Source organism: Panthera uncia, chromosome D2 (genome assembly GCF_023721935.1).
Source record: "Panthera uncia isolate 11264 chromosome D2, Puncia_PCG_1.0, whole genome shotgun sequence".
Lineage (NCBI taxonomy): Eukaryota > Metazoa > Chordata > Mammalia > Carnivora > Felidae > Panthera > Panthera uncia.
The window spans coordinates 55,696,887-55,713,665 of NC_064818.1; the positions used below are offsets into that span (position 1 = coordinate 55,696,887).

General features: G+C 34.7%; 1 protein-coding gene across 2 annotated transcripts in view; it reads right to left on the reverse strand.

Moving 5' to 3' along the window:
- HPSE2 (heparanase 2 (inactive)) overlaps positions 1-16,779 on the reverse strand; it is a 404,410-nt gene that overhangs the window by 229,630 nt on the left and 158,001 nt on the right. Inside the window, exons 2-3 of one of the 2 annotated variants that reach the window (XM_049645558.1) lie at positions 16,473-16,642; positions 4,615-4,786 (exon numbers count right to left, since the gene is read on the reverse strand). In XM_049645558.1, coding sequence (XP_049501515.1) covers positions 4,615-4,766 — 152 coding nt within the window. In that variant the 5' untranslated portion in view covers positions 4,767-4,786; positions 16,473-16,642. Of the gene's footprint in view, positions 1-4,614; positions 4,787-16,472; positions 16,643-16,779 lie in introns of those variants that run through there. The other variant, XM_049645559.1, reaches the window with a different exon arrangement.

Below are 16,779 nucleotides of genomic sequence, written 5' to 3' on the forward strand. Positions count from 1 at the left end.
CTATCTACCATTCTTTTTCTCACTATACTGTTCATCTTTCTATTCCTCAAATGTCTTATCCTTATTTCTGATTCAGGTCATTGAAAAACATGACCTAGAACCTCTATTTAGAACTTTCTTCCCTCTACTCTGAACATTTGCCTCCCATTCATTCTTTTGTTCTTGGTTTAAATAAATTATTCTTCAGATAAGTCTTTTCTGATCACCTTGTCTAAATAGACCCTCAACCCCAGTCATCTTGATCATTTCCTTCACAGAATTACACATATTTTGTAATAATTCATTTTCTTATTTACTGTGGCTCTCTTGCTAAGCTCCAAGAAGGTAAGAAACACGTTGACTTTTTTCTTCAATATATACTCAGCACTTAAGCAAGGATCAAATACAAAGTAGGTGTTCAATATATGTTGAGGTGGAAATTTAGTAGTCATCTCACTAGGATTTAAAAGCCTCAAAAAGAGCCTCAATAAACACTATTTCACTGAATATCTGCTTTTCTTCACACTGCCACATTAACCAAAAATAGATTAGGTCCTTACTCTGTAGCAGTTACAGCAACAAACTCCAACTTTGTTAAAACTTTGTAAGTTAAAAGAGCTGGGAAATTAAAACATTAGAAAGCCTAGATGAAAATTAGATAGTAACTTTATCCTAAATGAATAAGGGAATAAATAGCAAAGGCTATCAACAAGAAAGTAGACAAGAACAATTATAATAAAAATAAACTTCTGAAAAAACAAAAACATGTTTCAAAGTAACAAGAAAAGCAATAGATTCAGATAAAATTATCATTATATAGATGTTGCATACAAGTTTACAAAAGAGAAACAGGAAACTGATATAACCCTAAAGAACAATTCTTACACTTTAGATACAAATCACTGACTAAAAAAAGGCCAGTTCACCAATGAGGAAATGGAAATAATAAAACAAGCATTTTATGAACTATTTCTCATATTCCAGGCAATATGTTAGTCCCTGAAGAAACATGAGACTTCATGTTTCTATTGCTGTCCTAGTGAAGTTATATCCTGAGAAGATATTCCTGTTTAGTCCTGTAACTACCTAAGAAAAAAAGCTTAAAACTGGTTCTGTAAAGCTAAAGCTAATGATTATGATTTATATAAATCACCATAATTTATTTAAATTACTATACAATGATTTACAATGCTTCACAATCACATTTATGCATACTGCTTTTAGATCAATGAATTTAGAACCAGCTGTTGAATAAGTCAACATTCATTCAATAAGCATTTATAAGACACCTACAGTATTCATAAGTTCTGAGGCTAAATGAGTAAAATATAGACCATGTCCTGATCCTAGTCCACAGTCTATTAGGGAAGGCAGATATATAAATAAATAATTTATCATCAATTTGATAAGTGCTAGAGAAAAAAAATTAAAAATGCTATTATAAAGACAGAGGCGGTGGTAAGAAATTCTGCCTGAGGATGTCAGAGAAGACCTATTGGAAAGAAGAAAAATGAGAGTAGAGAGTGATATTCCAAAGAAAATTACACAAACTAAAAAGGGGCATAGGTATACTTTGATGTAGTTAAGGGCAGATTGTGCACAGGGGGTATAGCTGATTCCTAGCTGCAAAGTGAGGCAGGCACTAGACCCTACAGGCCAGGGGTGCATGTGAAAGTGTTTGGATTTCAAGCAAGAGTGATTTGACCACATGCTGTATTAAAGAAGAGAAAACTACTCAGAAGAAATATATGGAGAAATAATTAGAGTCTGAGACTACATATAGAAAAACTATTTAAGAGAAAGAATGATAAGGTTTAAAATAAAAATGAGAAGAAGCTGGGATGTGAGTGATACTAAGAAGTCAGAAATAACAGAACTTAAAAACTAACTAATGGAGTATGTGAACAAAATAGAGGAATGAATGTAAAATGGCCTCCTGGTCCGCACCTCGGGCAAATGGTTATGGTGTCATTAACCAAACGTGGGATAGCGGGAAAGGAGACAACCTAAGGATTTGGAAAATGTTCAGTTCTTTTCATAGTTAACAGAATTCTAATTTAAACAGCCATGTGGCATAGTCTTGCATTAATTAAACTAGAGTAAATGAATAAAAATGACTATAGTCATTGCTGTGGGGTATTGGGGGAAAAGATATACTAATACACTGCTGCCCTACAACCTGGTGAAGTCATTCTGAAAAGAAATTTGGCAACAAATATGAAAGCCATAAAAATTATCATATACTTTGACCCAGAAACACAACTTTTTGGAATATAGCCCAAGGATATAATTCAAAAGAAATAAAAAACCTATTTGTATAAAGATGTTTATAGCTGTGCTATATATTACAGACAAAAACTGGAAACAACCCAAATGCCCAGCAGTGAGGGAATTTTTAAGCAGACTTTGGTACATTAATGCAATGGAATATTTCATTGCTATTAAGAATGACAAATATGAAAACTATGTAGAAATAATAAAAGGGCAACATAAAGCAATGAATAAAAAATGCAGAACTCAAAATGATGCATGTAGAATGATCATAACTATGTAAAACTATATCGGTATAACCAGGAGGATTGGAAAAGAGCTGGTAATTTAGAGTGCTGACATTTTTGTTATTGTTGGTTGAGTTGTTGGGAATGTTTATGTGTTTCAAGTTATAATTCACTGTATATTTATTACATACACATTAATAAAGATAAATTTCCATTTTTTCTGGCATATAAAATTTTTTAAAGTTCTTATCAGTACCTTTCCTTTTCCCTAAATGACTTTCTCTATTCTCTGGAGTCCTATTAGTTTTTGGATGTATGGGGAAGTGGACTCCATATTCCATGACCTCCTAACTCAGTTAAATCCCAGCCTTTATAGTCATTCATAGCACCATGTTCCTCTCCTTGTTATTGTCTTAATTTTAAGATCAGCTAATTAATCTCCATGTCTCCCTTACCATACTGTATACTCCATGAAGGCAGAGAAATTATCTGTTTTTGTTTATGATTACATTCCTAATTCTGAACATAACACCCAGAACATAGCAGTTACTCAAGGAACGTTTGCAGGATGAGTGAATTGACCCTGTAGGCCATGTTAGTGAAAAGGCATTTCAGTACCATGAAATAATACATTGATGAAATCATTACGGAAAAAGGACAATCCAAAAGAATAACTACATGGATTAAAATGATAGTTACACACCTTGCTTTATTATATATTATGAACTATGAATAAAGTTCTATACATGTGATTCTTATTCCTCAATTGTAATACATAAAATGAAATCAACCTATTTCCATCACAACCCCCCCCCCCCACAAACACACAGAGTAATTTTAAAGTTCAGTGAAAGTATGCAAAAGGAAACCAAGAGCTGAATTTGTGGGTAGGAGCCAAAATCATGAAATTGTTGTGTAAGAAAAAGGGGAAGTTGCTCTTGAGAGACAAGGGGAGAAAAGAGAAGGATGGGGAAAGGAGAGCTGAAGTAAGGACTTAGGGATTCTTCGTAAAAAGGAAAGTGCCTAAAATTAAATTTCAGGTTATTAATGTTGTTACACTGTAAATCTGTATGCTTTCCCAAACCTTCAATAATGTCTGCTATGTTAATTACCTTAGATCAAGACTAGGGCACCACAAAAGGAGGAGAGAGAGTTCTAAGAGCCATTAAGTCACAAGGGCCATCCTGGAGGTTAGCCAAAGGTTTCTCTCCTCAGATAATCTCTCTTTGTATTCATATGGCATTTATCTAACCTCATTTAGAACGTGCACTTCACTGGAAAATGTCTTACTCATCTTTGAATTCTCAGGAGTAACCATATTCATCCCAGAGTATGACAGGATGGCACATAACAGGTGGGTCTTGGTGCATACTCTGTGTTCTGGGGGAACTTTTGACTCTCCCCACTTCATAGTTCCCACCCTTCCTGCTTAAGTCACATCTCCACTTTGGGTCTTGGATTCAACATACAGCCTTCCTCTTCTTCAGCCTTCCTCATACCATTCTCTCAGACATTCCCTTTAACCCTATATAACTGGACCTAACCTGCATGGGTTCAATTGGGCCTGGCCCACCAGCAAGACTGGGCATAGTGCCTCATCCATAACCAATGCTTAAAATGATTATTAGATTCAGTCAAAGCAATCACATGGTAGCAATTCTCTAGAATACCTACTAATGAGTCTATCAGTTAAGTAGTGCTTGAATCTACAAGTAGTAATAGTGATTCTCAAATTTTTAATCCAGCTCCAACGGCTAGGGTTATGTTAAGGTTTACTTTCTATAAGAGGTCACAAGAATACAGTAATAGTATTTTGACTTTTTAAAAATATAAAATGCAATCAAATGCTTTAATATTAAATGTGTTTTTTAAAACAATGTAATCCCTTCCAACCTGCCCAAGAGATTGTGATACCCTTCCCCAGTCCCACCACCTCCTGCTGACTGTGGAAGGCCTGGAGAGATGAGAAGTTCTTCCGCTGTTTGATGGAGAATCATTAATTTAGAGTTGGGGAAGTCACTATGGAAAAAGTCTCTCCATCTTTCTTAAGACTACAAGTAACCAGGAAAAATACAAATACATTAATCCATTACACTTATGAATAGTGTCATATGAACTGCTAAAAAATATGACCTACCCATCTAGGAGGGCGATGACGTTCTTCCTGGGCCGCCCAATATTAGGGCCATACAAGCTGGCTCTGGAGTAAATCCGGATGGGCTGCAACAGGCTCTTCAGCTGGATGTAATCCTTTCCCAACTGGCTGCCATTTACTGCCCGGCCATGCATGGTTCGATAGTTATTTGGCTCTAGATTAAAAGCAGACATGCAAGTCAGAGTTGAGAAGGGTAAGGCTCTGCCAACCCTTTCCTGTCCACATATCTCTCTGCTTTTTTCTTAACAATGTGAATAAAATACCCAAAAAGAGGGTGTGAACTAGTTTAACTCGAGGAACCATCATAACAAAAAGTCAAGTGCTACTTTACCATTCTCCTCATTTTCAAATGAATCTTTCAAAAGATCTCCTACTCCACAAAAGAGAGACCATACTGATTTTGGGTGATACTTTATAATGAATTATAATGAATAATACTGGATTGAATATTGTCTCCCAAAGTTCATGTCCACCTGTAACTTCAGAACGTGACCTTATTTGGAAATAGGGTCTTTGAAGATGTAGTTAAGATGAGGCCATATGGGATCAGGGTGTACCCTAAATCAAGCGACTGGTGTCTTTATAAAAGGAAGGAGAGGGAGGTTCAGGTACACAGACATACTGGGAAGAGGGCCATGTGTCGACAGAGACAAAGACTGGAGGGATGATGTTATGCCAAAGATCGCTGGTAGCTACCAGAAGCTAAGAGCAAGGCATAGAGTAGATTCTCCCATAGAGCCTCCAGAAGGAATCAGTCCTGGCAATGCTCTGATTTTGGGCTTCTGGTTCCTTGAACTGTGAGAGACTAAATTTCTGCTGTTTTACACCACTGAGTTTGTGGTAATTTGTCATGACAGGCTTAGGAAACTGATATAAATGGTAAGAAAGCAAGGCTTTATAAAGATGGTCATTGTACCAAAAAGAAAAATCTTGGGGTGTCCGGGGGGCTCAGTCAGTTAAGCATCCGACTTCGGCTCACGTCATGATCTCACAGTTCATGCATTTAAGCCCCACGTCAGGCTCTGTGCTGACAGCTCAGAGCCTGGAGTCTGCTTCAGATTCTGTGTCTCCTTCTCTCTCTGCCCCTCCCTTGCTTGCACTCTGTCTCTCTCTGTCTCTCAAAAATAAACAAATGGTTAATAAAAAAAAAAAAAGAAAGCAAAAGAAAAATCTTAATTTTCAATAATAACAAAGTGGCTGGGTTAAACAATTTAGAGTACAACATCCTCCCTCAGTTTCTATTAACTTGGTGTTCTAAAAGGGCAAGGAAAATCCTAAAAACCAGCAGCTCCACTGCTGGAAAGAGCTAACTTGATTTGGAATGAAGCACATGCCCCAGGTAAGGCCAACACCTTGGTTACCTACAAGTTTTGATACTGGTAGGGTCAAGAAATTGACCAGCAGACTTGCAAGAAATTTAACAGGGAAATTTTGGGAATAGGACAGTCACAGTGGGCCTTGATAAGCCCATACATACCCTTTGTAGTCTGGAAAGCTGTGTGTGCTCAGTAGACTGGAGAGGGCACTAACTATCCATGTACTGACAAATGAATGTGAAACCTAGCACATTCATAAAGGGGATATAACAAAGCATGTCAAAAAGGAAAAGTCAGTGAGAATTGTAAACTGTTTAAATTTGGAATGTGTTCCCCAAATCACACACAGATCCACTGGCAAAGGTTAGAAGTCTTACTGGCTTAAGGTAAGCACAACCTCTAATCAATCATTGTCTCACCATTAAGCTATGATGACTCAGGGGCAATCTTTAGGAAGCTGGCCTAGACAATGATTAAAAAATAGAAAAACAAGATATATCAGCAGCTATAAAATGCAAAAGAGACAGATGCTACACTATTAGTCCAGGTAAGTTACTAAACAAACAAATAAAAAAGAAACAACAGAAACAACCTCTGAGATGGAGGATTTGGAATCTAGAGTTGTTCCAACATATTATTTAAAATGTATAGTTTTCAACAACAACAAAAATTACAGCATGCAAAGAGATAGGATAGAGGGATCTATAAAGAAGAAAAAAAAAGTAGTCAATGGAAACTGTCTCCTAAGGGAGAAGGACTTCAAAACTACTATCACAAATATGTTCATAGAACTAACAGGAACAATACAAAATTAAAGGAAAGTATGATTGTATCGACTAATCAAATATAAATGAAGAGAGACATTATAAAAATGATCAAATGAAAATCTGGGACCTGAAATAACTCTTCACATACAGAGGAACACAATGAAATTATCAGCTGAATTTTTACCAGAAATAATGGAGGTCAGAAGACTGTAGAATGACATATTCAAAATGCTGAAAGAAAAAAAAATTGGCCAAGAATTCTATATGTAGCAATCTATCCTTCAGAACTGAAAACAAAATTTACATCTTAAAGATTTTTTTTAAGTTTATTTATTTTGAAGTGCAGAGCCTGATGGGGTGCTCAAACTCACAAACCACGAGATCATGATCCGAGCAAAAATCAAGAGTCAGATGCCTAACCGACCAAGCCATCAGGTGTCCCAAAATTTAGACCTTAACCAGAAAAACAAAGAACAGAACTTGTGAGAAAATCTGCCTTACAAGAAATAAGAAAGGAAGTCTTTTAGGTTGAAAGGAAATGATACCAGATGGTGACTCAAAACCACACAAAGAAATATAGAACACTAGTAATGGCAATTACATAGAAAATATAAAAGATAGTTGAAAATATCCATTACTCTCCTTTGTTTAAGTTTATTTAATTTTGACAGAGAGAGAGAGAGAGAGAGTCCATGGGGCTCAAATCCATGGACTGGGAGATCATAACCTGAGCCAAAGTCAGACACTTAACCAACTGAGCCATCCAGGCACCCCTCCATTACTCTTTTTTAATGAATTTGAATAATAGTTGCATAAAAACAAAAATTATAAAACTGTGTTGTTGGGCTTATGACATATGAAAATGTAATGTTTATAATAATAATGGCTACAAAACAGAGAAATGGAGTTCTATTGGAGTAAATTTTCTATAGTTAAGTGGAATTAAGTTAGAATTACTCTAAAATAGATTGTAATGAATTCAGATATATTACAATAAGAAATTACTAGGAAAATAAGTAAAACAAAATAAAAACAAAGAAATTAAAGTGGTACATTATACAATATCTCTTCTGCATAAAAAGGCAGTACAGGATGGCACAAAAACAGACACTCAGATCAATGGAACAGAATAAAGAACCCAGAAATGGACGCACAAACATATGGCCAACTAATCTTTGACAAAGCAGGAAGGAATAATCAGTGGAATGGAATAAAGACAGCCTCTTCAGCAAATGGTGCTGGGAAAACTGAACAGTGACAAGCAGAAAAATGAATCTGGATCACTTTCTTACACCATACACAAAAATAAACTCAAAATGGATGAAAGACCTAAATGTAAGAAGGAAACCATCAAAATCCTCGAGGAGAAAGCAGGCAAAAACCTCTTTGACCCTGGCTGCAGCAACTTTTTATTCAACACATCTCCTGAGGCAAGGGAAACAAAAGCAAAAATGAACTACTGGGACCTCATCAAAATTAAAAGCTTCTGCACAGTGAAGGAAACAATCAGGAAAACTAAAAGGCAGCTGACGGAATGGGAAAAGATATTTGCAAATGACATATCAGATAAAGGGTCAGTATCCAAAATCAATAAAGAACTTATCAAACTCAACACCTAAAAAACAAATAATCCAGTGGAAGAAATGGGCAAAATACATGAATAGACGCTTCTCCAAAGAAGACATCCAGATGGCCAACTGACACATGAAAAAATGCTCAACATCACTCATCATCAGGGAAATAGAAATCAAAACTACAATGAAATACCACCTCACACCTGTCAGAATGGCTAACATTAACAACTCAGGCAACAACAGATGTTGGCGAGGATGCGGAGAAAGAGGATCTCTTCTGCACTGCTGGTGGGAATGCAAACTGGTGCAGCCATTCTGGAAAACAGTATGGAGGTTCCTCAAAAAGTTAAAAGTAGAACTACCCTATGACCCATCAGTTGCACTACTAGGTATTTATTCAAGGGATACAGGTATGCTTTTTTTAAGGGAAACATGCACCTCAATGTTGATAGCAACACTATCAACAATAGCCACAGTATGGAAAGAGCCCAAATGTCCATCAATGGATGAATGGATAAAGAATATGTGGCATATATATACAATGGAGTATCACTCGGCAATCAAAAAGAATGAAATCTTGCCATTTGCAACTATGTGGACGGAACTAGAGGGTATTATGCTGAGCAAAATTAGTCAGAGAAAGACAAACATCATATGACTTCACTCATATGAGGACTTTAAGATACAAAACAGATGAAAATAAGGGAAGGAAGGGAAGCAAAACCAGGGAGGGCGACAAAACAGACTCTTAAATATGGAGAACAAACAGAGGGCTACTGGAGGGGTTGTGGGAGGGGGGTATGCTAAATGGTTAAGGGCATTAAGGAATCTTACTCCTGAAATCATTGTTGAACTATATGCTAAATTGGATGTAAATTAAAAATAATAAATTAAATAAAATGGTAAAAAATAAAGGCAGTACAGGATAAACAGAGGAACAAAAAATGAAATAAATGGAAAACAGCAAGATGGCAGATATAAAGTCAACAATATTAACAATTACATTAAATGTAAATGAATTGAACACTCCAATTAAAAGCAGAAACTGTCAGGATGAATAAGAAAACTAAGATCCAACTAAACAGACATACTTTAAAGTAAAAGATACAAATAGGTTGAAAGTAAAAGGATGAAAAAAGATATACCATGCAAACAGTAACCATAAGAGAGCTGGAATGACAATACTAATATCAGACAAAATAGACTTTAAGACAACAGTGTTACTAGACATAATGTGGGGCATTTTATAATGATAAAAGTGTTAATTTGTCAGGAATATATAACAATTATAAACATATACATACCAAAAACAGAACACCAAAATACATGAAACAAAATTAAATAGAAAAATAGAAAATCCAACAATAATAGGAGACTTCAATATGGTATTCTTAGTTATCAGTAGAACAACTCGGCAGAAAATTAGCATTGATATAGGAAACTTAAATAACACTATCAGCCAACTTGACCTTATTGATATCCTTAGAACACTCCACTCAACAGTAGGATACCCATTCTTTTTTTAGTGTATATAGAACATCCTTCATGATAGACCATATGGTAAGCCATCAAACAGGTCTTATATTTAAAAGGATTAAATCATTTAATGTATGTGCCCTTCTCACAACAGAATTAAACTAGAATTCAACAACAGAAAGAAATTTGAGACATCTATAAATATTTGGAAGTTAAATAATCCATGAGTCAAAGAAGAAAGTGGAATTAGAAAATATTTTTAATGAAATGAAAATAAAAATATAGTATGTAAAAGCACATGGGATGACACCAAATGCACAATCCATGAAAGAAATAATTGATTAATTAGACTTGATTAAAATTAAAAGTATTTGCTCTGCAAAAGACAATTTTATGAGAATGAGAAGACAAGCCACAAATTGGGAGAAAATACTTGCAAAAGACACATCTGATAAAGGACTGTTATCTAAAATATACAAAGAACTCTTAAAAATTAGCAAAAAAGAAACAAATGACCCAATTTAAAAATGGGACATAGACTTCAACAGACACCTCACCAAAGGAGATATACAAATGGCAAATAAAAAATGTGAAAAGATAAAAACAATATGAAAAGATGCTCCACATATGTCATCAGTGAAATGCAAATTAAAACAACAATTAAATACAACTCTATACTATTAGAATGACCAAAAATTGTTAACACTGACAGCACCAAAAACTATGTAGAATGTGAAGCAACAGGAATGCTCAGTCATTGCTGGCAGAAATGATAATTGATATGGTCATTTTGGAAGAGTTTGGTGGTTTCTTATAAAACAAAACATACTCTTAACTATATGATGCAGCAATTGTGCTCCCTGTTATTTGCCCAAAAGAGCTGAAAATTTATGTTTTTACTTTTGGCTATGCATGGATTTATGGCAGCTGTATTCATGCTGTATTCATGCCACAACTTGGAGGCACTGAAGATTTTCTTCCATAGGTGAATGGATACATAAAATGTGGTACCTCTACACAATGGAATATTATTTAGTACTAAACAGAAATGAGGTAGCAAGCCATGGAAGAACCTTAAATGCATAACATTAAGTGAAATAAGCCAACCTGAAAAGGCTACATAGTGTATAATTCCAACTATATGACATTCTAGGAGAAACAAAATTAGGGAGAGAGTAAAAAGATCAGTGGTTGACAAAGGTTGAGGACAGGAGGAAGGGGTATATAGATGGACCATAGAGGATTTTTAGGGCAGTAAAAATATTTTGTATGACACAATAGTGCTGGATATGTCATTGAACATTTGCCCAAATCCATAGTATGTTCATACTAAAGTAAATCATAATGTAAACTATAGACTCAGGATGATTATGATGTATCACTGTAGGTTCACCAATTGTAAAAAGTGAACCACTCTGGTGGGGGATGTTGATAGTGGGGTAGGCTATGCATATGTGGAAGCAGGGAATATAAGGGAAATCTCTACTTTCTTTTCAATTTTGCTGTGAACCTAAAGTTGCTCTAAAAAAAGGTGTTCTTAAAAAAAAAGAGAGAGCCACAATGAGATATTAGGGATGCACAGACAGAGAGAAGGCCATATGAGAACACAGAAGTTGCCCATCTGCAAACAAAGAAGAGAAGCCTCAAAAGAAACCAGGTCTGCTGATACCTAGATTCTGGACTTTGGGCTTCCAGAACAGTAAGAAAATAAATTCCTGTTGTTTAGGAGATAAAAAGACTCCTATATTAGAAAAAAAGAAATATCTCAAATTAGTAATCTAAGCTTCTATCTTAAGAAAGCAGGAAAAGAAGAGACAACTAAACCCAAAACAAGAAGAAGGACTGAAATAATAAAAATTAGAGTGGAAATCAATGACATAAAAAAATAGAGAAAATCAATAAAAGCAAAGGTTGGTTTTTTGAAAAGATCAACAAAACTGACATACCTTTAGTTGGACTGATCAAGAAAAAAGAGAGAAGTCACAGAGTATCAAAATTAGGAATGAAAGAAGGGACACCACTAAGGTCCTCACAGTAATTAAAAGGATAAGGGACTACTATGAACAACTTTATGCCATTAAATAACTTAGATAAAATAAAAAACTTCTGATAAAGATGCAAATTACTAAAACCAATTCAAAAAGAGATAGAAAATATGAATAGGCCTATAACAACAAAAGACACTGGATTAGTCATTATAAATATTTCCACAAAGAAAGCTCAGATGGATTAATTGGTGAATTCTATCAAATATTTGAAGAAAAAATAATACCAATCCTTCACAAACTCTTCCAGAATATGGAGGAAGAGGGAACACTTCTCAGCTCATTTTATGAGGCCATTATTCTCCTGATACCAAAATCAAACAAAGACATCACAAGAAAAGAAAATTACAGATGAATATCCCTCATAAATATAGACCAAGAAATCCCCAACAAAAGAGTTACAAAGTGAACCCAGCAATATATAAGAAGTATTATAATACCGTGGATAAATAGGATATACATCAGGAATGCAAGATTGATTTAATATCAAAAACCCAACTAAAGAAGGGGTGCCTGGGTGGCTCAGTCAGTTAAGCGTCTAACCAGCTCAGGTCATGATCTAGCAGTTTGTGGGTTCAAGCCCCATATCAGGCTCTGTGCTGACAGCTCAAAGCCTGGAGCCTGCTTTGGATTCTGTGTCTCCCTCTCTCCCTGCCTCTATCCCACTAGTGTGTGCTCTCTCTCCCTCTCTCTCTCTCGCCCTCAAAAAAAAAAAAAAAAAAAAAAATGTATATATTAAAAAAAACTTAAAACCCAACTAATGTAAAATATCATATTAATAGAAGACCAAAAACACATTATCATCTCAATAGGTGCAAAAAAAAAGAGGCATTTGACAAAATCCAACACTCATTTCTGATATATATTATCAACAACTATGAGTAGAAAGGGAATTCTGCAATCTTATAAATAGTATGATGAAATACTGAAAGCTTAATGGCAAAACATCATGCTTAATGCTGAAATATTTAACGTTTTACCCCTAAGACTGTGAACAAGCAGGAATGTGTACTCTTGCCACTTATATTCAACATTTGTATTAGAGGTTCTAGCCAGTGCAGTCAGCTAAGGAAAGAAATAAAAAGCATCGCAATTGTGTAGAAAGAAGTAAAACTGTCTGTATTCTGAGACAACATATGCTGCACGTAGAAAATCCTAAATGACTCACACATGTGGGGGAAAAAATACAAGATCTAAGAAATAAATTCAGCAAAGCTGGAGGATAAAAGATCAATATATAAAATCAATCATATTTCTAAATACTAGCCATGTACAATACATAAATGAAATTAAGAAAATAATTCCATTCACAATTGCATGGGAAAAAAATAAAATACCTAAGATTAAATTTAACAAAAAGAGTGCAAAACTTGAACACTAAGAACTACAAAACATTACTGAAATTAAAAATTGAATAAATGGGGAGATAATTTATGTTCATGGACAGGAAGACTCAGTATTGTTAAGATGTCAATTCTCCCCCAAATGATCTATAGATTCAATGTTATCTCTATTAAAATTCCAGCAGGCTTTATTGAGAAAATTAAAAAACTGATCCTAAAATTCGTGTGGAAATGCAAACACCTAGGATGGCCAAAACAATTTTTAAAAAAGAACAAAGTTGGATGATTTATACTTCCCAATTTCAAAACTCATTACAATGCTATTGTAATCAAGACAATGTAGTCCTAGTATAGGGACAGACATACTTATCAGTGGAACAGAATTAGGAGTCCAGAAATAAATCCATTTTTGGTTGATTTTTGGCAACAGTGTTATGAGAATTCAATAGGGAAAGGATAATCTTTTAAATAATGCTGGACAACTTGATATTCACATGCAAAAAGATGAATTTAGACTCTAAATTCATGCTATACTCAAAAATTAATTTGTTATATTAACTTGTAGCTCAAATGTAAGAGCAAAAACTATAGAACTTTTAGAAGAAAACAAACAAACACTTTGTGATTTTGGGTTAAGCAAAGAAATGACACCAAAAGTATGACCCATAAAATTAAAAATTGATAAATTGAACTTTATCAAAATTTAAAACTTCTACACTTCAAAGGATGCCATAAAGAAAATGCAAAGATAAGCTATAGACTGGGGAAAATATTTGCAAATCATATATTTGACAAAGAACTCATATCCAGAATATATTTAAAACTTTTACAACTCAATAATAAGGTAACTCAGTTAAAAGGGCAAAAGATTTGTGCAGACATTTCACCAAAGAAGATGTAAGAATAGCTGATAAGCACATGAAAAGCCATTCAATATCATTTGTCATTAAGGAAGTGCTAATTACGGCCATATTAAGATACTACTTCAAACTCACTAGAAAGGTTATAATCAGAGACAGACATTAACAAGTGTTTCCAAAGATGTAGAAAACCTAGAATCCTTATACATTGTTAGAGAAGAAAAAGAATTTGGCAGTTGTTAAAAAACAAAAATAAACAAATTTACCATATGATTAGTAACTCTATTCCCCTCCCAGGTATCTTCCTAATATAAGTAAAAGCATATATCCACACAAAGGCTTGTATGTGAATGTTTATGGCAGCATTATTTATCAAAGCCCCAAAGTAGAAACAATCCAGATGTCCATCATCTGGTAAATGGAAAAGCAAAATGTGATATATAGTCACACACTGGAATACTATTCAGCAATAAAAAGGAATGAACTACTTTTACATGCTACAGCATGGATAAATTTGAAAAACATGCTATGTGCAAGAAGTCAGATGCAAAAGACTATTATATGATCCAGTTATATGAAATGTCCATAAATGACAAATCTATAGATGAGAAACAGATTAGAGTTTTCTGAGACTGGGCATGGTTACAGGAATTGATGGCAAATGGGGATGAGGGATCTTTCTGGAGTGATGGAAATGTTCTAAAATTGGTTTCAGAGGTGGTTGTAGGAGTATATACATTTGTTAATTGAATTGCAAATTGAAGAGGAAGGAAGGGGGAGAAGGAGAGTGAGAGTGGGGGAAGGAGAAAGGGTAGGAGGAGACAGGAGGGACTGAACAGAGGGGTGCATTAATTAATTGTTATAAAAACAATAGGGTCAAGTTGAGCATTTCAGTTTGAATTGCTATAGGACAAAAATATTGTGTGAGAGAAGATAATGATGAACTGTTTTCAAATCCATTTTATTATCTATCTCCTCTACTAGAATGTAGGCAGGGATATTTATCTGGCATTTACTACTATATCTCTCAAAACTAGTATAGTGTAGTATAATATGCCTTTGGCACATACTAGGCAGTCAATAACTATTTGTTGAAGGAAAGTGGAAGGAAGTGAAGAAAGCCAAGAAGTTTTAATACCACTAAAGAAAAATAACCAGAAGGTAGTAGAAAGTACCCCCCTTTCTGTTAGAAGTCCCAAGTTCCTGACATAGATTTAGTACTTCCTGCTGTCTTTAGCAATTCTCTTTACCTTTTTCAACATATTTCCTCACCTGCATGATATGTCCTTTATTAGGCACTTCATTTAGGACTTTAAGGTCCAAATAGAAGAGTATTTGGATATGCTATGTAAACTAAATACTATCAACTATAAGATGACAATATTGTTGATAATTACAAATGTAAACTCCCTAAGGAAGTAACTCTAAGGCTTTTGTCACTAACCAGTGGCAGAAAATATGCATCATATGCCCTTTAAAATAAAAAAGACTAACAGTATTTTTCCCTTGTTTTTGGTAACAGCAATGTTGAGATATAATTTACACCTATACAATCATCACATTAATGTATATAACTCAATGGTTTTAAGTATGTTTACACAGCTGTGTAATCATCACAATAAATTCTAGAACATTTTTATCATCTCACTCCCCTAGCCCTTGGCAACCACTAATCTACTTTCTGTTTCTTTACATTTACCTATTTTGGGCATTTTATATAAATATGTGACTGGGTTTTTTTATTTAGCACAATCTTTTCAAGGTTCATCTATGTTGTAGTGGGTGTCAGTACTTCATTCCTTTTTAATGGCTAGATAATATTCCATCATATGGCTATACCAGATTTTATTTACCCATTCAACAGTTGATAGACTTGTTTCCACTTTTTGGCTATTATGAATAATGCTACTATAAATACTTGTGTATAAGTTTTTCTGTGGGCTTATGTTTTCATTTCTCTTAAATATATACTCAGGAGTAGAACTGCTAGGTCATATAGCAACACCACGTTTAACTTTTTGAGGAATTGCCAGACTGTTTTCTAAAGTGGCTATACCATTTTACATCCCCAGCAGCAGTATATGAGGGTTCCAATTTCTCCACATTCTTGCCAATAGTTGTTACTATAATCTTTTTTTTAATTATTATTATTGGCATCCTAGTGGGTGTGAAGTACCCTATCATTGTGGTTTTGATTTGGTTTTCCCTGATGGCTAATGTGGTTGAGTATCTTTTCATGTGTTTTTCAGACTTTTATATTTTTTCTTTGGAGAGATGTCTATTCAGATCCTTTGGCCAATAGTATTCTTTTACCAGATTCTTGTGGTGTCCTTAATATGAAGTGAAACATCCCAAGTGTTTTCTGGGCCAGTATGCTAGAGATGGTCTAACTGAGGCTATGTCCCGGGCCAACTTATTTTTTATCTTGTCAATTCAGAGGAAATGACAGCTTTACTTACCATTACCCAGTTCCCAAGATATGTTGTACTTTTTGCTGGCACTGTACTTCAACAGACTCAGGGCACTAGAACTGTTCCAGGAGTTATTTGGATTACGACGCAGTGCATTTAGAGCAAATATCAGGTGGAGTCCAGAACAATCAGCAAAGTTATAAAGTTTGTCTAGAGACCTGGCTGGGAAGAAGCAGAATAAGGCTTGTAACTTTAAAATCAACATTCCAACAAAAGGAAATTATTAGCTACTACAAAAAGGCTTTCTATGAGCTTCCTGCTAATTAATTCCTGCTAGGAATTATGCAGAGAGGCT